The sequence below is a fragment of the Gadus chalcogrammus genome, chromosome 16 (assembly GCF_026213295.1).
Source record: "Gadus chalcogrammus isolate NIFS_2021 chromosome 16, NIFS_Gcha_1.0, whole genome shotgun sequence".
NCBI classification, from domain to species: Eukaryota; Metazoa; Chordata; class Actinopteri; order Gadiformes; family Gadidae; genus Gadus; species Gadus chalcogrammus.
The window spans coordinates 493735-518453 of record NC_079427.1 but is presented as its reverse complement, the minus strand read 5'-3'; the positions used below and the strand labels follow the sequence as shown (position 1 = coordinate 518453).

The following is a 24719-nucleotide window of genomic DNA, read 5'->3' as shown; positions in this document are numbered from 1 at the left end:
TGCCTGAAACGTGCTCAAGATAAACATTGACAAACTAAGTTGTAAAACATGGACATTTGCATGACCTCCACAGGGACTAGAACTCTGAAACCCTTGGCGAGAAGTGGTTCAATAAATTGATTATGAATCAATCCTTAATCAATCTAACGCCCAACCAATTACTGGTGATTCCATTGAACAACCTGTCAACGTGGCAAATGCCGTTGCAGCAAAGTCAGACCAGTAAACTATTGCAGAGTGGTTTACTGAGTCACTGATATGTTTTGAGTAATCCTGGTGGCTAGGGGGACATTGTTACATCCAGTAGGGCCTGACTACTGCCTGACACATCCAGTAGGGCCTGACTACTGCCTGACACATCCAGTAGGGCCAGACTACTGCCTGACACATCCAGTAGGTTCTGACTGCTGCCTGACACATCCAGTAGGGCCTGACTACTGCCTGACACATCCAGTAGGTTCTGACTACTGCCTGACACATCCAGTAGGGCCTGACTACTGCCTTACACATCCAGTAGGGCCTGACTACTGCCTGACACATCCAGTAGGGCCTGACTACTGCCAGACACATCCAGTAGGTTCTGACTACTGCCTGACACATCCAGTAGGGCCTGACTACTGCCTGACACATCCAGTAGGTTCTGACTACTGCCTGACACATCCAGTAGGGCCTGACTACTGCCTGAAACATCCAGTAGGTTCTGACTACTGCCTGACACATCCAGTAGGGCCTGACTACTGCCTGACACATCCAGTAGGGCCTGACTACTACCTGACACATCCAGTAGGTTCTGACTACTGCCTGACACATCCAGTAGGGCCTGACTACTGCCTGACACATCCAGTAGGTTCTGACTACTGCCTGACACATCCAGTAGGGCCTGACTACTGCCTGACACATCCAGTAGGTTCTGACAGCAGCCTGACACATCCAGTAGGTTCTGACAGCAGCCTGCCAGCAGCCTGCCAGCAGCCTGACAGCAGCCTGACAGCAGCCTGACAGCAGCCTGACAGCACTCTCCGGGGACAGGCCAGGGTAGGTTATGACCTCAATCTGTACCACGGAGCAGCCCCCACACTGAGGCCCCCGGACGGGCGTTTGGAAAGACAAGACGATCACTGGTGCTGTTCTCACGCTGGCTCAATACAAGAAGGTTTACCCTAAGGGGTGAAATAGTAATATCCATAAAGATGTTCACTTCCTTGATACAACATCTGAGTGAAGATGAATGAGTTTAAAACTACAGCCATTTCATGGAATGATAATTTTCATTAAAACATACAAAAAGGCATCAAATCTAAGATGTATTTGATGAAGAAGACGAGGACAGGAGCGATACATACTACACTCAGATGGTTGAAGTCCACTCTGGTCCGCCTGCTCTTGGACTTCTTCCTGAAAGTGATTCTGTTCCTGAGGCTCATCATGCCAAAACCCAGCAGCACAATAGTACTGTCTTCTCTAGAGTGTACACCGAGTCATATCCACCCTGCAGATCAGCCTCTCCAGCCTGCGCCTTAAGGTGACTGCTGAGCTCGGAGCTGAACTCACAGAAGCAGAACTACCCTCCCCGCTTCTGGGGGTGTGTGTGTTGTGTTCGACCGCGTGGAGGAAGTGGATTTTTGATGTCATGATCACACAACCGTCATTCATTCACACGCACTCGCTTTTACAAAATGTGTGTGGTGCATCTACAAGTCCAACTAAGCCCAACCCCTGCATGTGTCTAAGTGCTCCATGCACTCCCTAGACTAGTAGCCAACGTATCACTGAGCCCAACTGGCAAACGCTCCGATTTATGGGCTCACGTTCTCGCTCTGATTTACACCTGCTCCACCGGTTTATGACACGCCCTATGACCGGTACACACAAACACACACACACAAACATCAAACAAACACTTATATACGCAGACAGATGGGTAGATAGAAGAATGTGCACACGCACACACACACACACACACACACAGGAGAGAGGAAGCAATGGTTCTCTTTGTGCCAAACCGTTGAAAGAAGTGACACATAATAGGTATAAAATAAAAACGCAAAACAAATCACCCATTACCCCCACCCCATACAAGGGGGGTGGGGGTAACCCTAACCCTAACCCATTCACACACATTCATGGCTGGAGGATATTGACCGTCCAAGGCAAAAGTCTTGTGCAACATAAGGATTTAGTTCTGGTGCTTCAGATCCAGTGGTTTACAGTAGAAGTAGGTGTGATGATGGCTGGGCAGGAGAGGGACACACACACACACACACACACACACACACACACACACACACACACACACACACACACACACACACACACACACACACACACACACACACACACACACACACACACACACACACACACACCCCCCCACCCCACCCCCACCCCCCCCCCCCCCCCCCCCCCCCCCCCCTATGGTTTTGTACACATACAGCAGGAAATGATCACTTTTGAGAGGAACAAACTAACTGTTGATTGTTACCCGGGCTGCTTTATTTGTTGTCACTGCTAATGTTATTAAAAATATATAGATATATAGTACTATGCAGAGATAAAGTAATTATACTTTATCTATTATAGAGATAAAGTAATGTACTACACTTTTTATCTATTATATAGATAAAGTAATGTACTACACCTTATCTATTATATAGATAAGGTAATGTACTACAGTACATTGTTCTGCTACAGCGGCAGTAAAGCAAACAACACTTTGAACAGCATTAGACTTTAGGTGCAGTGGACCGACAGAAACAGAGACTAGACAAACAGAGACGCTCTCTGTACGTCCTGATAGAATAAGTCTTACAGTGCTTAGACCAGTGAAACATAAGTGTTTACAAACCGTTTAGCATTCAACCATCGGTCCCTGCATCCATCAATCTATAGAAGGATCTCTCTCTCTCTCTCTCTCTCTCTCTCTCTCTCTCTCTCTCTCTCTCTCTCTCTCTCTCTCTCTCTCTCTCTCTCTCTCTCTCTCTCTCTCTCTCTCTCTCTCTCTCTCTCTCTCTCTCTCTCTCTCTCTCTCTCTCTCTCTCTCTCTCTCTCTCTGATCTGTCCACTGAAACATCACTGAGCAACAGACAGACAGACGGAGACAAACACACAGAGAGAGAGGCTATTCCATGTTCAGACACATCTCGTCCTCAACAGCTGGTCTGTATTCTTCAAGTGTTGAGTTAAAAGCTTATCGGATCAACTCAAAGAAAAATAACACAAAATGTGGAGAAAGTGTGCGAGGGGTCAAAAGAAAGAAAGAAAGAGGGAGAGCGAGAGGGATGGAAAGAGTGAGAGAGACAGAGACAGCTGAGGCAGCGTCGAGACGGAAGCGGACAGAAGGCACGGTTGTGGTTCCCAGCCCTGGCCTCACTCACAGCGCTGAGGGGAAGCCATCCTCGGCTGCTGTCCTCGTAAACAGAGGGCTCAGCAGGTAAAGGACCAACCAGCTGCTGCTGGGTCACCCACCTCCTAACCAAACCGTCCACATGGACTGAGATGAACTGTGAGGACGGAGAGTTACGGAGACAGCCCCTCCAGGGCCCAGCTCGGAGGTGGAAACATAAATATGTGATTATTCAGCAAATATGAATCATAGCAATAGACGTATATAATAGTAATGTGGTGGTGAGGCTATCACAGTGGGATTCACTGCATGCATAAAACAGGAGGGTTCCAGCTCTGGAGAGTCTAACATTGTTGTCTGGCCATCGTTTACGATGGATTAGAGCCCCATTGTTGCTAAACCTCAGCTATACTAACGGCGCTGTCGTGATTCTTCATAAACAACCTCCTGATTGGTCCTGGGGCTCCGGCCTGCTGGCTCTTTGGTTCAGACGCCTTCTGGGGCTCCGGTCCAAACCGAGAGTCAACAGGCGGCCGTCCAGCAGCCCGCCCAGCAGCCCGCCCAGCAGCCCGCCCAGCAGCCCGCCCAGCAGCCCGCCCAGCAGCCCAGCAGCCCAGCAGCCCGCCCAGCAGCCCGCCCAGCAGCCCGCCCAGCAGCCCGCCCAGCAGCCCGCTCAGCAGCCCAGCAGCCCGCCCAGCAGCCCAGCAGCCCGCCCAGCAGCCCAGCAGCCCGCCCAGCAGCCCGCCCAGCAGCCCGCCCAGCAGCCCAGCAGCCCGCCCAGCAGCCCGCCCAGCAGCCCAGCAGCCCGCCCAGCAGCCCAGCAGCCCGCCCAGCAGCCCAGCAGCCCGCCCAGCAGCCCGCCCAGCAGCCCAGCAGCCCGCCCAGCAGCCCGCCCAGCAGCCCGCCCAGCAGCCCGTCCAGCAGCCCGCCCAGCAGCCCAGCAGCCCGCCCAGCAGCCCGCCCAGCAGCCCGCCCAGCAGCCCGCCCAGCAGCCCGCCCAGCAGCCCGCCCAGCAGCCCGCCCAGCAGCCCGCCCAGCAGCCCCGACCTCAGGGTCCAGCGCCGCTGGCTGAGTGAAGACAGCCCATACGCTGGAGGGAAAGGTAATGGAGGCGGGTGTGGTTCACACCCCTCCACCTCCTCCTCCACCTCCCAGCCCTGTGGCCCCTCCTCTCAGCAGACCTCCTCCTGCAGCTTCAACACGGTGCTCTGCTCTCAGAGACACAACAGGGTCTCAGACTAGCTGGGTGGGTGGGGGTCTCGGACTAGCTGGGTGGGTGGGGGTCTCAGACTAGCTGGGTGGGTGGGGGTCTCAGACTAGCTGGGTGGGTGGGGGTCTCAGACTAGCTGGGTGGGTGGGGGTCTCAGACTAGCTGGGTGGGTGGGGGTCTCAGACTAGCTGGGTGGGTGGGGGTCTCAGACTAGCTGGGTGGGTGGGGGTCTCAGACTGGCTGGGTGGGGGTCTCAGACTAGCTGGGTGGGTGGGGGTCTCGGACTAGCTGGGTGGGTGGGGGTCTCGGACTAGCTGGGTGGGTGGGGGTCTCAGACTGGCTGGGTGGGTGGGGGTCTCGGACTAGCTGGGTGGGTGGGGGTCTCAGACTGGCTGGGTGGGTCATAATTAGTCTAACATCAGGGTACCAGCCACTTAGTCTGTTTGATGAACCATTTGTGCTGTTGGCTCCTGCTATAACTTATATAACAATATTAACAGTCAACAAACCATCAATAAGATTTTCAACTTTTGGAATTAGGTTCTAATATGAAACTCTATACCTGACTAACGTAATTACATGACAGCGGAGACTAGGTTTTCCAACATTAAAAGCACGTCCGACCACATGTTGACAAGCTGCTTCCATTTGATGCAGAGCCCGGCCTATTGCACCACCAGCCCTCCAAGAGTGAAGTACTGTGATGAGGAACTGTTTGAAGAGAGCATGGCTTCACTTTATTGTTCATCTTCGCCTGAGGAACGGACACGCTAGGGAGGAACGGAAAGAAGAATGTAAAGCAGAAGAAAGTTAAGAAGAAGAAGGTAAAGAAAGAGTGTAAAGAAGGCTATCATAAAGAGGAAGGAGGTAAAGAAGAACGTAAAGAAGAAGAACATAAAGAAGAACGTAAAGAAGAAGAACGTAAAGAAGAACGTAAAGAAGAAGAACATAAAGAAGAACGTAAAGAAGAAGAACATAAAGAAGAACGTAAAGAAGAAAAACGTAAAGAAGAACGTAAAGAAGAAGAACATAAAGAAGAACGTAAAGAAGAAGAACATAAAGAAGAACGTAAAGAAGAAGAACATAAAGAAGAACGTAAAGAAGAAAAACGTAAAGAAGAACGTAAAGAAGAAGAACATAAAGAAGAACGTAAAGAAGAAAAACTTAAAGAAGAACGTAAAGAAGAAGAACGTAAAGAAGAAGAACATAAAGAAGAAAGTAAAGAAGAAGAACATAAAGAAAATCGTTAAGAAGAACGCAAAGAAGGCAACCGTAAAGGAGAATAACATAAAGAAAAAGACTGGTAAAGAAGACCGTAAAGAACGTTAAAAATAATGTAGAGAAGAAGAACGCAAAGAATGTAAAGAAGAAGAACGTAAAGAAGAATATAAAGAAGAACATAAGGAAGAAGAAGGTATGGAACCAGACAGAGAGGAGGACAGAGAGGACAACAAAGAGGAGGACAGACAGCAGGACAGAGAGGAGGTCAGAGGACAAAGAGGAGGACAGACAGCAGGACAGAGAGGAGGTCAGAGGACAAAGAGGAGGACAAACAGCAGGACAGAGAGGAGGTCAGAGGACAAAGAGGAGGACAAACAGCAGGACAGAGAGGAGGTCAGAGGACAAAGAGGAGAACAGACAGCAGGACAGAGAGGAGGTCAGAGGACAAAGAGGAGGACAGACAGCAGGACAGAGAGGAGGTCAGAGGACAAAGAGGAGGACAGACAGCAGGACAGAGAGGAGGTCAGAGGACAAAGAGGAGGACAGACAGCAGGACAGAGAGGAGGTCAGAGGACAAAGAGGAGGACAGACAGCAGGACAGAGAGGAGGTCAGAGGACAAAGAGGAGGACAGACAGCAGGACAGAGAGGAGGTCAGAGGACAAAGAGGAGGACAAACAGCAGGACAGAGAGGAGGTCAGAGGACAAAGAGGAGGACAAACAGCAGGACAGAGAGGAGGTCAGAGGACAAAGAGGAGGACAAACAGCAGGACAGAGAGGAGGTCAGAGGACAAAGAGGAGAACAGACAGCAGGACAGAGAGGAGGTCAGAGGACAAAGAGGAGTACAGACAGCAGGACAGAGAGGAGGTCAGAGGACAAAGAGGAGGACAGACAGCAGGACAGAGAGGAGGTCAGAGGACAAAGAGGAGGACAAACAGCAGGACAGAGAGGAGGTCAGAGGACAAAGAGGAGGACAAACAGCAGGACAGAGAGGAGGTCAGAGGACAAAGAGGAGGACAGACAGCAGGACAGAGAGGAGGTCAGAGGACAAACAGCAGGACAGAGAGGAGGTCAGAGGACAAAGAGGAGGACAGACAGCAGGACAGAGAGGAGGACAGAGAGGACAACAAAGAGGAGTACAGACAGCAGGACAGAGAGGAGGTCAGAGGACAAAGAGGAGGACAGACAGCAGGACAGAGAGGAGGTCAGAGGACAAAGAGTAGAAAAGGGGAAATGGAGTCAAGTCACCATCAAACTCGTCCAGCTATTTTCCCGCTGGGATAACAAATTCCAGAAGAAACTATATAAGAAATAAAATATATTTCCAACAATAATACAACCAGTAAAAGATACCAGCCAGCTGTAAAGACACAGAACAAGTCTGCTTCATTCATCCAGTCATCGCTTTGCTCCGACAGCTATTCCAGTCTTTTCTCCCGCTCCCTAAGAGGATCCACAGCAAGGAGAGCAGATTCTTTCCCACAGAAACAAGAATCCCTTGGTCTGACCCGCGCCCTTCCCCCACCCAGCGCCACCCACCTCCGCTGTCCTCCCCCTGTTCCCCCCAGTGATGCATCACCGCGGGCTGAGAGAGCCGGAGCGCCATGAGGAGGAGGAGGGACAGGAAGAGATAACAGGAGGAGGAGGAGGAGGAGGGACAGGAAGAGATAAGAGGAGGAGGAGGAGGAGCAGGAGGAGGAGGAGGAGGAGGAGGAGCAGGAAGAGATAACAGGAGGAGGAGGAGGAGGTGGAGGAGGAGGACGAGGACGAGGAGGAGCAGGGACAGGAAGAGATAACAGGAGGAGGAGGAGGAGGAGGAGGAGGAGGAGGACGAGGAGGGATAGGAAGAGATAACAGGAGGAGGAGGAGGAGGAGGAGGAGGAGGAGGAGGAGGAGGAGGAGGAGGAGGGGGAGGAGGAGGAGGAGGAAGAGGAGAGAGGACGCGGGCGATGGAGCACCATGGAAATATTGGAGTCAGACGATCCTGGAGCAGAGATAATGTTCTGCACTGCAGCTGAATCCACACAAGTGATCCCGCCGCGCACACACACACACAGACAAGCACATGCATGTATGCATGTATTTTCACACACACACATCTCCCAACACATGCACATGCACAGCCTCAGCCCTTGTAGTAGAGCGCCGGTGCTGCGAGCTGGTTACCATGACGATGGTAGTAAGAGGGGCGTCGGTGTGGATGTAGCCTTCCAGGACAGGTGTAGCGGCGTCCAATGAGAGCCGGTCCTGGCGCGAGCAGATATGGCCGCAGTCGGCCCCGCCCACCGAGCGCAGTAGCAGGACGCCGCTGGCGGAGCAGCCCATAGTCTGTCAGCAGAGCACTCCTCACTGCAGCAGCAGCCACAGCCCACACGCTCAGTATGCAGACACCGCCCCCACCGACACCAGCGCCTCCTCCTCTCCTCCTGCTCCTCTCCTCCTCCTCCTCTCCTCCTCTCCTCTCCTCCTCCTCACCGCTGCTACTCCGACTCAGAAGAAGAACCTAGACCCGGTCCAGCCTCCCTCCTCCTGCTAGGGTCCGCTCAGCCCCCGGTCCAGCGTCTGGGGATGGGCTCGGCCGGGCTCCACAGAGACAGCGCCAGCGTAGCTCTGGAGCTCGCCCTCTGCAGGTACTGCCCTCGCGCTGCTTCACCACGCTTCAGCCCGCCGTCGCTCCTCAGGGCAGCTCCGCCGCTCCCGCTCTGCAGAGCTGCAGTGATCCGCTCTGAGCCTCTGGTTCCTCCACTGCTGCTCACAGAACTCACTGTGAGCAGCCTCTCTCTCTCTCTCTCTCTCTCTCTCTCTCTCTCTCTCTCTCTCTCTCTCTCTCTCAATTTCCCCTCTCTCCCTCTCTTCCAAGTGCATAACCAAGCACACACACACACACACACACACACACACAGCAGCTGTAAGCGGGTCAGCCCAATTCAGTGAACAAATCATGGACTTCAATAGCTGTCAGCTGACTAGAGACACAGCGGCTAAACAACGCGCACACAAACATTCTTGTTTTTGGGATAGTTTCAGTAGCACCCAGAACGCACCAGCCATTTTAAGCCAGAGCTCTGGGTTGCAGTGTGTACGCGTGTATGTGTGTGCGTGCTTGTGTGTGCGTGCGTGTGCCTGTGAACTTCTCATGTACTTCACAATGAGACGAATAAAAGGCTTTGGATTCAAACCAAACTGGACCATGTGTTTCACATTTCTGTGATTAATCCAGTGACATTTGCATTTGCTTTGATTGTTGGACACACACACACACACACACACACACACACACACACACACACACACACACACACACACACACACACACACACACACACACACACACACACACACACACACACACACACACACACACACACACACACACACACACACGAGGGGGAGGGGGTGACGGTCCTCATCCAGTCGTGATTGGACCTGGGAGGGGACAGGGGGAGTGGCTATGGACTGACGGTCCTCATCCAGTCGTGATTGGACCTGGGAGGGGACAGGGGGAGTGGCTATGGACTGACGGTCCTCATCCAGTCGTGATTGGACCTAGGAGGGGACAGGGGGAGTGGCTATGGACTGACGGTCCTCATCCAGTCGTGATTGGACCTGGGAGGGGACAGGGGGAGTGGCTATGGACTGACGGTCCTCATCCAGTCGTGATTGGACCTGGGAGGGGACAGGGGGAGTGGCTATGGACTGACGGTCCTCATCCAGTCGTGATTGGACCTGGGAGGGGACAGGGGGAGTGGCTATGGACTGACGGTCCTCATCCAGTCGTGATTGGACCTGGGAGGGGACAGGGGGAGTGGCTATGGACTGACGGTCCTCATCCAGTCGTGATTGGACCTGGGAGGGGACAGGGGGAGTGGCTATGGACTGACGGTCCTCATCCAGTTGTGATTGGACCTAGGAGGGGACAGGGGGAGTGGCTGAATGCTGACTGTGCTTTTTAACACCCAAACAAAAGGCATTCCATCACTTTCTCGCCGTTTTTGTGCCAAACTTTTAAAAAGGTTCCATAAGGGTACAGGAGGACATGTGGACGAAGGAGGGGCGATGGAAAACAAACGAGCCCAACTGGGATGGCTGATGGGAATGCAACGCGCAGGCCGCGGCTAATGCGTCCAATCAGCAGCCTGGCCCCAGGCCCCCTCCCTCGTGTGTCAACACCAGTGGAGGAGACGCGCCTCCGACCGGACCTCTCAGGGCGGAGGGCTCCGGCCCGGTCGTGGACTGAGGCGGTAGCCATGGCGATATATTTAGCTCCTGAGTAGGGCGGTGAGCATGTGAAGGACGGCCCCGCCCACCGCCCACATCCTGTCACCGGCGTCGCTCTGCACCACCCCCCCTCACACAAACAACAGCACGCAAGCACACACAAGACAAACTACCCCTAACGCCCCCCCCAGGCAGTCGCTAACACTGGAGCTAATGCACAAAGTGACACACAGAAGGCAACAGCAGCCAACGGACACAGAAGCTAATGCAAGAAGTAGCAACAGAGGCAGGCTGTGTGTGTGTGTGTGTGTGTGTGTGTGTGTGTGTGTGTGTGTGTGTGTGTGTGTCCCCCTCAGCCACACCCTTCTCAGGACGACACTGGCTCTGGCTCTCTTCTCTGGGTGAAGGACAATCACACAAATACGATCTTCAGATGGAGAAATGTTCCATCTACAAACATTAGAATAGCAATTCAAGTATGTGTTTGTGCGCATGTGTGTGTGCGTGTGAGTGTTTGTTTGAGTATGTGTGCGTGTTTGTTTCTGTGTGTTTGTGTTTCTTTGTCTGCATGTTTCTGTGTGTGTGTATATGTTTATACGTGTATGTGTCTAAATGTGTGTATGTGTGTGTGTGTGTGTGTGTGCGTGTGCGTGTATTTTTCCACTACCACTTATTGGCAAAGCATCTCATTCTTCTCCTACTCATGCGTAGAAAGGAGGAGGATTAGAGAAAGAGGAGACATAAAACAACCTGGGGAGATGGAGGAGTTGGAATGAACCCCTGGCATATGAATGACGTGGCAGTGGTCGACACTAAGCCCCTCCCATCAGAGCCAAAACCCAGCGACACTAAGCCCCTCCCATCAGAGCCAGGACTCACCGACACTAAGCCCCTCCATCCAGAGCCAGGACTCAGCGACACTAAGCCCCTCCCATCAGAGCCAAAACCCAGCGACACTAAGCCCCTCCCATCAGAGCCAAAACCCAGCGACACTAAGCCGCTCCCATCAGAGCCAGGACTCAGCGACACTAAGCCCCTCCCATCAGAACCATGACACACCGACACTAAGCCCCTCCCACCAGAGCCAGGACTCACCGACACTAAGCCCCTCCCATCAGAGCCATGACACACCGACACTAAGCCCCTCCCACCAGAGCCAGGACTCACCGACCCTAAGCCCCTCCCATCAGAGCCAGGACTCAGCGACACTAAGCCCCTCCCATCAGAGCCAGGACTCAGCGACACTAAGCCCCTCCCACCAGAGCCAAGACTCAGCGACACTGACGCAGATACAGATATACGGACGCAGTAAGGTATTGCAGTAAAACGAGTGATTGAAATTGCCAAAGCGGTCCAAGCACAATGAGAACAGTTCATACTTCAAGTCACACTGGGCGCAGCCATCTTGAATTCTGTCTCGGAATTTAGCTCGGCCACCACTGAGTTCAACCGAGATGGCGAGTTTGCTGTCCGAGGAAAAGGGGCGTGTCCGTGCATGTCGCTAGGCAACGTCCTCGGACCTCCGAGACGGATGGATAATAAAACGCACAATAAGCCCCTCCCATCAGAGCCAGGACTCAGCGACACTAAGCCCCTCCCATCAGAGCCCAACAGCCTCCAGACATGTCCCCCCCCCCTGGGTTTGGAGGCTGGGAGTTAATCCCACGATGGAGCCGGGACGAAACCCAACATGGATGATGTGAGCAGACCCCAGATCCCGCTGCCCCCAGCCCGCTGCGTCCCCTGGGTCACGTGTCTACTTCCTGTTCCTCCCGCCTGTCCCGCCCCCGACTGCAGCGTTCCAGCGCTCCGTTAGCGCAGAGAGCCCTGCAGCGCTCCGTTAGCGCAGAGAGCCCTGCAGCGCTCCGTTAGCGCAGAGAGCCCTGCAGCGTTCCAGCGCTCCGTTAGCGCAGAGAGCCCTGCAGCGCTCCGTTGGCGCAGAGAGCCCTGCAGCGCTCCGTTAGCGCAGAGAGCCCTGCAGCGTTCCAGCGCTCCGTTAGCTCAGAGAGCCCTGCGGCGTTCCAGCGCTCCGTTAGCGCAGAGAGCCCTGCAGCGCTCCGTTAGCGCAGAGAGCCCTGCGGCGTTCCAGCGCTCCGTTAGCGCAGAGAGCCCTGCAGCGCTCCGTTAGCGCAGAGAGCCCTGCAGCGCTCCGTTAGCGCAGAGAGCCCTGCAGCGCTCCGTTAGCTCAGAGAGCCCTGCAGCGTTCCGTTAGCGCAGAGAGCCCTGCAGCGCTCCGTTAGCGCAGAGAGCCCTGCAGCGTTCCGTGAGCCTAGAGAGCCCTGCAGCGCTCCGTTAGCGCAGAGAGCCCTGCAGCGCTCCGTTAGCGCAGAGAGCCCTGCAGCGCTCCGTTAGCGCAGAGAGTCCTGCAGCGCCCCGTTAGCGCAGAAAGCCCTGCAGCGCTCCGTTAGCGCAGAGAGTCCTGCAGCGCACCGTTAGCGCAGAGAGCCCTGCTGGACTGCATGTGTGTGCCACTGTGTGTGTGTGTGTGTGTGTGTTGGAACATGTGTGTGCCTCTGTGTGTGTGTGTGTGTGTGTGTGTGTGTGTTGGAACATGTGTGTGCCTCTGTGTGTGTGTGTGTGTGTGTGTGTGTGTGTTGGAACATGTGTGTGCCTCTGTGTGTGTGTGTTGGAACATGTGTGTGTGTTGGAACATGTGTGTCCCTCTGTGTGTGTGTGTGTGTGTTGGAACATGTGTGTGCCTCTGTGTGTGTGTGTGTGTGTTGGAACATGTGTATGCCTCTGTAGCTGCCTGTGGGTGCCTCTGTGTGTGTTTGAACATGCGTGTGCGTGAACATGTGTGCGTGTGCCTGAGTATGCTTGCGTGTGTATGTGCACGGTTCGGGACTTGTTTTGTGATTGGCTGGGTGAGTCTGAGCGTGTCCAGGATGACATCACACGTCACATGGGCCGAGCAGGCTTGGTTGTGGAGCTAATGCCTCCCAGCTGCCGTGGCTGAGTCCCACTCGCCGCCATGGCAACGCAGCCCCCGCTACACCGCCGCACACAGAGCAGCTAGGGGAGGAGCCAGGCATACCAGTGCACCCATTAGACTGGGCCAGCAGTCATGATGGCTGGCGTTTTGGTTATTTTGTCTTCATTGCACAAAGTATAATTCTCTCTCTCTCATGTGGTAGGGCTAGGGTGAGACTGACGCTCGGCTGAGTTGACGGGGAGAACACTCCCCTGTTCCCATGGCAACCACAACAGGAAAGCCGTGCTGTCACTCAACAGCGGCGGGGCTTTCTGCAAACTGGCCCGGATATATATATATGTCTCTCTCTCTCTCTCCCTGTCTCTCTCTCCGTCTCTCTCTCTGTCTCTCCCTCTCACTCTCTCCCCCCCTCTTTCTCTCTCTCTCAGCGTATGCGTGTGCGTCCTGTCTGGGAGTGCCCACTGTGTCTCTGCCATGCTTCTGATTAAACCTCCCGCTGCAAAAGCACATCCTTCTCCTCTCTGTGCAACAAAACCTATGAAACACAACCGTGGCACACACACACACACACACACACACACACACACACACACACACACACACACACACACACACACACACACACACACACACACACACACACACACACACACACACACAGGAAATAAGACCCAGTAATAAGCGCAAGGGTGGATACCACATTTCAACGTCACTAATGTGTAACTCTATGTCTCTCTAAGAGGGAGCAGAGACTCTCCTCCAGATAGGCCAGGGAGCATAGAGCTAATGAACCAATCAGGGTGCTGCTTTATCTGTGCTCTTCCTCTGAGGCAACAGGCAGAGAGCGGAGTTACACCAACACGACCGACGCCATCTAGTGCCTCGGATGTGAACTGCATTAGAGGGAGGAGGGCCCTGACCCCCCCCCCCCCCCCCCGGCCGACGTGTTCTCGCTCTAAGACCAGTGTTTGAGCTCGAAACCAAGTGTTTGAGCTCTTAGCCCAGTGTTTGAGCTCTTAGCCCAGTGTTTGAGCTCTTAGCTCAGTGTTTGAGCTCTAAGCCCAGTGTTTGAGCTCTTAGCCCAGTGTTTGAGCTCTTAGCTCAGTGTTTGAGCTCTAAGCCCAGTGTTTGAGCTCTTAGCCCAGTGTTTGAGCTCATAGCTCAGTGTTTGAGCTCTAAGCCCAGTGTTGGAGCCATTTCTGCTGTTTATGATTTATTTGTGATATTTATATTGTTTGGTAATTTCTGTTATTTTGGAATATTGTAAGTATCGCGATCTAGACTCTGATGTGATGTTTGGTGTAGCCTGTGTCACAGGGTGCTTAGTGTTGGGCACCGTTTGGGTGTCTAAGCCCCGCCCTCTTGGTGATTCACCTTTACTTGCAGGTAACAGGTGGTGGGTTGTTTGAATGAGTTGGCGGGTGTAGAAGGACACAGTTTTTGACCGTGGTCTATATCGTGTTTGTTGCAAACCCTAAGTTGTGTACAATAAAAGCTGGAACTCGCGTACTGAAAATCTATCTACCCTCGTCAAAGTGGATCCATGCGAAATCGCGTTGGATGCCACAACATAAGTCAAAAACTCTCCGAATCAATGATCAAGCCTCCGTGTCAGTCTGTGGATTTGAGCCAAGGAAACAAACTTTCGCAAATAAAGGACTTTGCCTGTTTTGGATTGCCGATACAAAGACAACGCATTAGAAGGATTGTTTGACGCATCCTACAGCAGTCCGTGAGTAAAACGTTTGTTACAGAAATGAAATACCTTATTCAAACCACAGCCAACTATTCCGAAGGAGATTGTAAATATTGTCCTCACAAACTGACTGCAAATGCTGAAAATAGATCGCTGAAAGTAGCGACAAATAATAACTAAAACTGAGTTAAATCTAACTGTGGGACTTTAACCTGGAAAAAGACGTGGATTGAAAAATGAAGCAACTAAAGGATTTAATTGCGTCCCGACGTGCAAAACTGGGAATATGCACGAGGAAAATGAAGGAAACTAAGGTTCTTTTTGATGGACACTCAGGTGTTGAAATAATAAGCGAGAGCATTGCTGCGTTAAAATGTGCAATGAGTGGAGTTAAGGAGGCGCACGCATCCGTTCAAGCTTTGATGTCCGAGGAAGAGAAGGAGACGGATCATACTGAATGGTATGAACCTAAAAGAAATGACTTTGAAAGCTACGAAAATCATATGGATGAGTGGACTCATTCTAAAGTAGAACCACAACGATTGGATTTACAAACAGAAACCGCTCTAAAGAGTGAAATTACGCCCGGAGACAGTGCGTCTAGGATTGGATCAAAGACCTCCTCCTCCTCTCTCTCATCCATGCGCGCACAAGCAGCTGTGGAGAAAGCAGCCCTTGCGGCCACTGCAGCAGGGCTGCAGCAAAAGCACGCTCTCGAACTTGAGCAAGCACAACTCCAAACCAGAATGGAGATGATCGATATTCAAACTAAAATGGCTGCAGCTGATGCCAAATTGAAAGCTTTAGAAAGTTACGATTCAAGTGTTCACCTTCAATCCACTAGTGACTTTACATCACACATTCCAGGTGACGGAATGAATGCATATTTGGAAAGCTATGAGGAGAAATCTCCAGCTGAATTCACAGGACTGGGTGCTGTTCCTAAAACACCTCTCCAGAGAATGATTGAAGAGGCACCAAAAACAATGTATCTCAATACTGGATTAACGGTTCAAACAGAAGCACAGGCACAGACTTCAACCACCGTTAATGTGGACCAGCCAGCAAGGATTCGTAATCGGATAGAACATGAACATGTGACCCCCCCTCTCGATTTGCAACCTGGACTGCCACACAGTCCACTAAACACACAGAATTATCTTGCAAATTTAATCATTCAACAACAAAGACAAGCCTCTCTGCCAATAAGAGAAATACCTGTTTTTAATGGTGATCTTTTAAGCTACCGTCCATTTATTCAGGCTTTTGAACATTGTGTGGAAAGAAAGACAGACAGTGACCTCGACCGTCTTTATTTCCTGGAGCAATACACATCTGGTCAGCCAAGAGAGCTTGTTCGTAGCTGTCTACATATGAATGCAAATGATGGGTACGTAGAAGCTAAGCGTCTGCTGAATGCTCACTTTGGAGATCCGTATCGCCTCACAAATGCCTACATTGAGAAGGCCCTGGCATGGAATGTCATTAGAGCTGAGGACGGAAAAGAGCTGCACAGCTATGCCCTGTATTTAAGAAGCTGTTGTAACGTAGCCAGAGACTTGTCGGAGATGTCTGAGCTTGACACCCCATCCAACTTAAAGCTGATCCTGTCAAAATTACCATTCAAGCTACAGGAAGGATGGAGAGTCAAAGCATGGAACATACAGGAAGACACGCAGAGAAGAGCAAGATTTGATCATGTTGTGGAATTTGTTGAAAGGCAGTCAAGAATGTTGTTAGACCCAGTGTTCGGCTCTCTCCAACAGTCACCTGCTAGAAGCTTAAAAACACCTGAACAGAGGACTGTGAGCAGGAAAAGCTTTGCGACCACAATCACTCCAGTAGTAACTCATGCACCGCTGAGCGAGGAGGGAACCAGAGAACCAGAGAACCTCTCAAGAGTGGTGTTCACAAAGCCATGCATCTTCTGCAAAGGAAACCACTTCATGGAATCCTGCCACCAGATTGCAGCAAATCAACATACAGAAAAGGTTCAGTTCTTAAAAGAAAATGGAATGTGCTTTGCTTGTCTTATTAAAGGTCACACAAGTAGCGCATGCAAGAAACTTCTGACCTGCCAAACATGTCAGAAAAAACACCCGACAATTCTGCATATCCATATACAACAAGCCTCAATCCAAAGGCCTTCTGCATATCAGGGCCACACTAGCCATAGTGGCCAAGTGGAGCAGTCCACCATCACCAAAACCAGAAGTAATTCAGTTGCTGTTGCATTGGCTACGAAGCATACTGGGGCCGGTGTGTCTGACTGTAAGCTTGCCATTGTGCCTGTGAAGGTAAAGAGTGTGAAAAGCAACCAATTCATACAAACCTACGCATTCCTCGATCCTGGAAGCAATGCATGTTTCTGCACAGAGAAGCTGATGGAAGATCTGCATGTTGAGGGCAGAAGAACTGAAATCCTACTACAAACAATGGGACAAGAAAGAGTTGTGAATACTTACCATGTGAATGGATTAGAGGTGAGCAGCATTAATGGAACAGACTTCATGCACTTACCTGAAGTATTCACGCAATCCAGAATCCCAGTGAGCCATGAGAACATTGTTGCACAGAAGGACTTGCAGAAGTGGCCATACTTAAAAGACGTTCAACTTGCAGCCATTAAAGCAGATATAGGTCTGCTTATCGGTGCCAATGCCCCATGGGCACTGGAGCCTTGGAGAATCATTCACAGCCAAGGAGACGGGCCTTATGCTGTCAAGACCCACTTAGGATGGATCATCAACGGACCATTGAGTGGTGGTGCACTTACTGATGAACGTGGCCGAACGTGTGTCTCTTCCAACAGAATCTCTGTGGCAAGATTAGAGGAACTGCTGGTCAAGCAGTACAACCTGGACTTCCCGGAAAGGGCTTGTGAGGAGCAACCTGAACTGTCCTTTGAAGACAAGAAATTCTTGAAAATTGCTGATGAGTCAACTGTGAAGAAAGATGGCCATTATATGATGCGACTGCCCTTCCGGGATGAGAACTTGACCATGCCAAACAACAAGTCTGAACAATGGCTACATGGTCCAGCCTTTCTGAAACAGCCAGAGGAAACCTGGCCCAAATACCCAGAGAATTCCATCTCTCTTGCTGCTGATGACCCGGAGATCAAAAAGACTGTTGCAGTCTTTGGCACAGCTCCAACAGAAACACGAGATCCGGTCATTGAATTCATACAGCACTTCTCTTCATGGGATCGCCTCAAAAGGGCAACAGCAAGGCTCCTGCAATTCAGGGATCTGCTCATGCATTTGAGCAGAAAGAGAAAGGCCGCAGCACTCGCTCACCAACAGTCTGAGGTATCTGGAAAAGATCCAAAGGTACAGACACAGGAACATCTGTCTGTTGAAGATCTTGCACGTGCTGAAGAGACTCTCTTGTGCCGTGTTCAACAACTACACTTCCGGGAGGAGATCTCAGCACTGGAAGCAGGAAAGATTACTGTTAAAGCTAGCAGCAAGCTTTTCAAACTTGACCCTTACCTCTGTGATGGAGTACTGAGAGTAGGCGGAAGACTGAGTAGGTTGGCAATGCCGGAAGAGTTCAAGCATCCGGCCATTCTACCCAAAGACAGCCATCTGACCAGACTGCTCCTCCATCACATCCATATTTCGGTAGGCCATGGTGGCAGAAACCAGATGCTTTCAAAACTTCGCCAGAAATACTGGGTCATAAAAGCCAATTCTGCCACCAGAACAATCATGAAAAACTGCAAATTCTGCAGACGTTGGCACACTCCCCCTAGTGTGCAGAAAATGTCCGACTTGCCTCTCAGCCGCACACAGCCGGACCACCCTCCCTTCACCTACGTGGGCGTTGATTACTTTGGCCCAATAGAAGCAAAAAGGGGCCGGAGTGTGGTGAAAAGATTCATGTGCAGAAGGGGTCAGGTCAAAGAAATGTTCTCTGACAATGGCACAAACTTTGTAGGAGCAGAACGTGAGCTGAGAGAGTCACTTGCTCTTTTGAATAATGACACGATCCAGCAGCGCTTGTCAGCAAGAGGAATAAAGTGGAGTTTCAATCCGCCTTACGGCTCACACCATGGAGGCGCATGGGAGAGACTCATCCGTACCGTCAAAAAGGTCCTCTACTCTGTCGTCAGACAGCAGATGTTGGATGACGAGAGCCTGCATACTGTTCTGTGTGAGGTAGAAACCATCCTAAACGATAGACCTCTCACTGCAGTTTATGATTGTGCACGTGATCCAGAGGCCCTCACACCCAATCATCTGCTCCTGCTGAAAGGAAAACCCCTGCTGCCTCCCAGAGTGTCTCAGAAGGATGACTGCTATTCCAGACGGAGATGGAGACAGGTGCAGTACATCGCTGACCTGTTCTGGAAACGCTTTGTCAAAGAGTACCTCCCTCTCATGCAGGAAAGACAGAAGTGGAACGTAGCCAGAAAGAATCTCAAGCCAGATGACCTGGTCCTGATTGTGGATGAAACATCACCACGCAATTCATGGCCTATGGGGAGAGTGACAGAGACAATCCCGGACAGCAGAGGACATGTCAGACGAGTGAAGGTCAAAACAAAGAGCTACATCTTGGAGAGGCCCATCACTAAACTATGCCTTCTCCTGGAGGCCTGAGTTGATTTGACTCTGACTGACCCTTACGTAGACACCGACACTTAATTAATCTTTTCTTTGCACTTTACAGGAAAATAACATTATTTTTGGATTTTGAAAGCCTTTTTTCGAAGAAGAATGAATCATTTTTCATTGGACTTTATTATGCAAAATGTGTGGACTCTTAACATTTAAGAATTGCGAAATGCTCCATGTTTATTATTGTATAATTGTCAATTGGATATTATGGACAATTAGGGGCCGGGATGTTGGAGCCATTTCTGCTGTTTATGATTTATTTGTGATATTTATATTGTTTGGTAATTTCTGTTATTTTGGAATATTGTAAGTATCGCGATCTAGACTCTGATGTGATGTTTGGTGTAGCCTGTGTCACAGGGTGCTTAGTGTTGGGCACCGTTTGGGTGTCTAAGCCCCGCCCTCTTTGGTGATTCACCTTTACTTACAGGTAACAGGTGGTGGGTTGTTTGAATGAGTTGGCGGGTGTAGAAGGACACAGTTTTTGACCGTGGTCTATATCGTGTTTGTTGCAAACCCTAAGTTGTGTACAATAAAAGCTGGAACTCGCGTACTGAAAATCTATCTACCCTCGTCAAAGTGGATCCATGCGAAATCGCGTTGGATGCCACAACACCCAGTGTCTGAGCTCTAAGCCCAGTGTTTCAGCTCTAGGGACAGTGTTTGAGCTCTAAGCCCAGGGTTTCAGCTCTAGGGACAGTGTTTGAGCTCTAAGCCCAGGGTTTCAGCTCTAGGGACAGTGTTTGAGCTCTAAGCCCAGGGTTTCAGCTCTAGGGACAGTGTTTGAGCTCTAAGCCCAGTGTTTCAGCTCTAGGGACAGTGTTTGAGCTCTAAGCCCAGGGTTTCAGCTCTAGGGACAGTGTTTGAGCTCTAAGCCCAGGGTTTCAGCTCTAGGGACAGTGTTTGAGCTCTAAGCCCAGGGTTTCAGCTCTAGGGACAGTGTTTGAGCTCTAAGCCCAGGGTTTCAGCTCTAGGGACAGTGTTTGAGCTCTAAGCCCAGGGTTTCAGCTCTAGGGACAGTGTTTGAGCTCTAAGCCCAGGGTTCAGTCCCTCCAGTATTTCGCGGGCCTTTTCTGAGATTGTTGCGGCCTAAAATGCCTGATAGCTTTTCCAAAAAGTTGCGATGAAAGTCGCAGTATTTTTTATGTTTTGTTGCGATTACAGTGCAAGATGAAGTGAAAGCTGCGATAAAAGTTGTGATTTACCTGATGTTAAATATTGAGTTATTAATGCAATTTTCCCCAAGCAATTTGTTCAATATTAAGTTATTACTGAAAAAAAAACATTAATTAAAAGAGCAAAAACACTGAGAATTGGTCTATGAATAATTGATTCTTGATTCTTTCTGCGCTGGCAATTGAGTTGGATGCAGCAGCCTGTGTCATAGTGATCTGCCCCGTCGTCTGACGTCCTGCCTGCAGTTCTGTAGTTATGTTTCGCGGTGGCAAAATGCTTATCAATGGAAGATTTCCGCTTATGTTCCACCACAATATTGCATGCAGTGCAAAATAATTTCCCCCTGCTTTCATGTTGAATATTGCTTTTACAATTTACAAGTAGGGCATTTAGCAGACGCATTTATCCAAAGCGACTTACATCGTTTAATACGCACATTGACACACCGACGGCAGAGTGAACCATGCAAGGCGACAGCCAGCTCGTCAGGAGCAGTTAGGGTTAAGTGTCGCGCTGAGGGACACATCAACACTCGGAGGAGCTGGGGATTGAACTAGCAGCCTTTCGGTTACAAGACAACTGCTCTACCTCCTGAGCTAAGCCGACCACTTTTCACGATCTGTCGCAGTTATTTTGATGGGCAACTGGGCAAGTGTGAAACGTTGGACATGCTGCATGAATGCTTGAATCGTTTGAAGTAGTAAACACGGAAGTAAGGCGGAAGGTAGAGTGTCGACGTCAATTCAAGACGACGCCACTGATTGGTCAAATTTGCGGGAAAGTTGCGGTTATTGGTTAAAATTGCGACACCGCCCTCAATTTGCGGTGATTGGTTGATGTTGCGTTGAAGTTGCAAAGCGCAACATCGCGAAATCCTGGAGGGTCTGAGTGTTTGAGCTCTAGGGCCAGTGTTTTGAGCTCTAGGGCCAGTGTTTGAGCTCTAGGGCCAGTGTTTTGAGCTCTAGGGCCAGTGTTTGAGCTCTAGGGCCAGTGTTTGAGCTCTAGGGCCAAGGGTGTTGAGCGTACAGGCGTCCCCTGTTTGTTCAGAGCAGGAAGCCATGAAAAGGTGTGTAACCCCGAGCTGAAGGACTAGAGGAGACCAGGGGCCGTGGGGGACAGAGTGGGGGAGGTTTGAAGGACTAGAGGAGACCAGGGGCCGAGGGGGACAGAGTGGGGGAGGTTTGGAGGACTAGAGGAGCGGGGGCGCCGAGGGGGACAGAGTGGGGGAGGTTTGAAGGACTAGAGGAGACCAGGGGCCGAGGGGGACAGAGTGGGGGAGGTTTGAAGGACTAGAGGAGACCAGGGGCCGAGGGGGACAGAGTGGGGGAGGTTTGTAGGACTAGAGGAGACCAGGGGCCGAGGGGGACAGAGTGGGGGAGGTTTGAAGGACTAGAGGAGACCAGGGGCCGAGGGGGACAGAGTGGGGGAGGTTTATAGGACTAGAGGAGCGGGGGAGCCGAGGGGGACAGAGTGGGGGAGGTTTGGAGGACTAGAGGAGACCAGGGGCCGAGGGGGACAGAGTGGGGGAGGTTTGGAGGACTAGAGGAGACCAGGGGCCGAGCGGGACAGAGTGGGGGAGGTTTGTAGGACTAGAGGAGACCAGGGGCCGAGGGGGACAGAGTGGGGGAGGTTTGAAGGACTAGAGGAGACGAGGGGCCGAGGGGGACAGAGTGGGGGAGGTTTGGAGGACTAGAGGAGACCAGGGGCCGAGCGGGACAGAGTGGGAGAGGTTGGGGGAGGGAAGTGGAAGGTCTTTAGTTTCCATACAATATCTTTGGCCCCGCCCCTAGCCTTTATTTAACCTCTTGACTGACATGAAAGAGAAAGTCCTGTTTTGAAAACGCTGACCGATCTGATATAATTATAAGTGTGACTCACTTTTCACTTTTCACTTTTCACTCACTGGTTGGGACTCAGTGACTCATATTCTTATATTTATAAGTTTAGTAAGTTTAGATTCACATTATGGGGGATTTCTGAAAGATTCCATCCATAGTAGACACATACACCACCTCTAAAGACATGAGCACCACCTCTATAGAAACGCACACTCTATAGACTCTTACACCACCTCTGTAGACACGTACACCCCCTCTATAGACACGTACACCCCCTCTATAGACACGTACACCCCCTCTATAGACACGTACACCCCCTCTATAGACACGTACACCACCTCTTTAGACACGTACACCACCTCTTTAGACATGAACACCACCTCTTTAGACACGTACACCACCTCTTTAGACATGAACACCACCTCTATAGACATGAACACCACCTCTATAGACACATTCACCCCCTCCATAGACATTTACACCACCTCTGCCGACATATCTTTTCTTTTCATAGTTTCAGGTGGTGCCTCTCACGAGGCAGCGCAGCCGCGGGGTTTCAGTGCTTTGTTTTTTATTTTTATTTTGTTTGTTGATTGTCTCGCTGTTTTTGCATTATGCATCTTAGCTACGATCGAGATATGCTCATGAAATTTAGGGGAACAATGCCTTCAAGCTTGATCCCCGATATCCTGGATTCTGCCGATGTTACTGCAAACTCAGCGGCAAGGGTCCACCAACGTAGCGGACCTCCAGGGGGGAGGGCCGGCTCTCTACAGGTGGAGGAAGCGGGGCCACCGAGCTGCTCTCCCTGCAGTCTGCCTTTCCAACGTGCGCTCTCTCTCAGCAACAAAAGCGACGAGCTGAATCTTCCGTTATGGAAAAAGAATGATTTCAACAGGAATGCGGCTTTCGTATTCCACGAGACCTGGCTGAAAGCTGACATCTCGGATTCAGCTGTGGAATTACCTGGATATCACTTCATCAGAGCCGACCGCGACCAAAGCCTGAGTGGGAACTGACCAGATCCCTGAAAGGGTCCTTAAATCCTGTGCTGACCAACTAGCTCCAGTGTACACCATGATCTTTAATACATCCCTGGCCCAAGCTGTCGTCCCATCTTGCTTTAAAAATCGTTTTTTACAAATCATTGTACCGGTGCCCAAAAATAGTAAACCATCATGTTTGAACGATTACCGTCCAGTGGCCCTGACCTCTGCAGTGATGAAATGTTTCGAAAGGCTGGTGAAAAATTACATCTGCACCTCCCTGCCAAACTCGTTCGACCCCCTCCAGTTTGCTTACAAAGCAAACAGAAGCAGAGACGATGCCATCTCCAACCTGCTAAACAACACTCTTACTCATCTGGATGGTGGGGGGGGGAACTATGTGAGGATGCTGTTCATTGATTACAGTTCAGCTTTCAATACCATAGTCCCCCTCCGCCTGATCGACAAGATGAGGTCGCTGGGGATCAACACCCAAATGTGCAACTGGGTGCTCAGCTTCCTTACTGACCGCCCCCAGGTGGTGAAAGTGGAGGGTGGTGTAACCTCTGGGCCGCTGACCCTCAACATTTTATTTTATTTATTTTTGCACAGTGTGGAGCATTGACCCTTTAACATTTCACTTCAATTTATTGTATGTGACAAATAAAAACACTTGAACTTGAACTTGAACTTGGAAGTCTTCAGGCGGAGGTCTGTGTTGCTACAATAATTCAAACTGGTGCACCGATGTTTCAGTAATACACAAGCACTGCTGGGTATTACAGAGCCACTGTTGAAAGCCTTCTGACTCCCGCTCATTGCTCCCCCATATAAACCAGATGACAACAACAGCCTTCTTCCACCTCAGGAACATCACTCGTCTCCGTCCTTCCCTATCACTCTCAGCCCCCGAAACTCGGGTCCACGCATTCATTTCATCCCGCCTTGATTACTGTCATTACTTATCCATCCTATATGGCTCATCAAAACGTATACTCACATCCACCCACCGCTCAGTCCACACCCCTGTCCTCCAAGACCTCCACTGGCTTCCCGTCAAATACCGGATTGATTTCAGAATACTACTCACCTTCAACGCCCTCAACAACCTGGCGCACCCCTACCTCTCTCACCTTCTCCACCGCCATACCCCTCCCCGTTGTCTCAGGTCCACCGATGCCAACCTCCTGCACCCCATCAGGACGACCTCCGGTCCTGGGGAGACAGAGCCTGGTCTGCAGCCGCCCCGCCCCTCTGGATTGCCCTCCCCAACGACATCCTCAATGCCAACATATTTTCTCACCCTTGCTTTTAACCTTAAAGATCTCGGTTTTGTTTGTTTGTTTTGTTTTGTTTTTTAATTTTTATTTAGTATTATTTAGCTGCTATTGTTAAGTGTCTTTGAGCATTTGGAAAAGCGCAACATAAATGCTATGTATTATTATTATTACTTTACGTCACCATGACGACCAGTA

At 50.9% G+C, this 24719-nt stretch overlaps 1 protein-coding gene across 1 annotated transcript in view; it reads right to left on the bottom strand.

Annotated features, from left to right (window-relative positions):
• Window positions 1-8178, bottom strand: part of dock10 (dedicator of cytokinesis 10) — a 59684-nt gene extending 51506 nt beyond the window's left edge. The window contains exon 1 of the mRNA XM_056612321.1: window positions 7940-8178. Within this exon, the coding sequence (XP_056468296.1) occupies window positions 7940-8098 (159 nt within the window). The 5' untranslated portion in view covers window positions 8099-8178. The remainder of the gene's footprint in view (window positions 1-7939) is intronic.
• Window positions 8179-24719: the final 16541 nt, after the last annotated feature.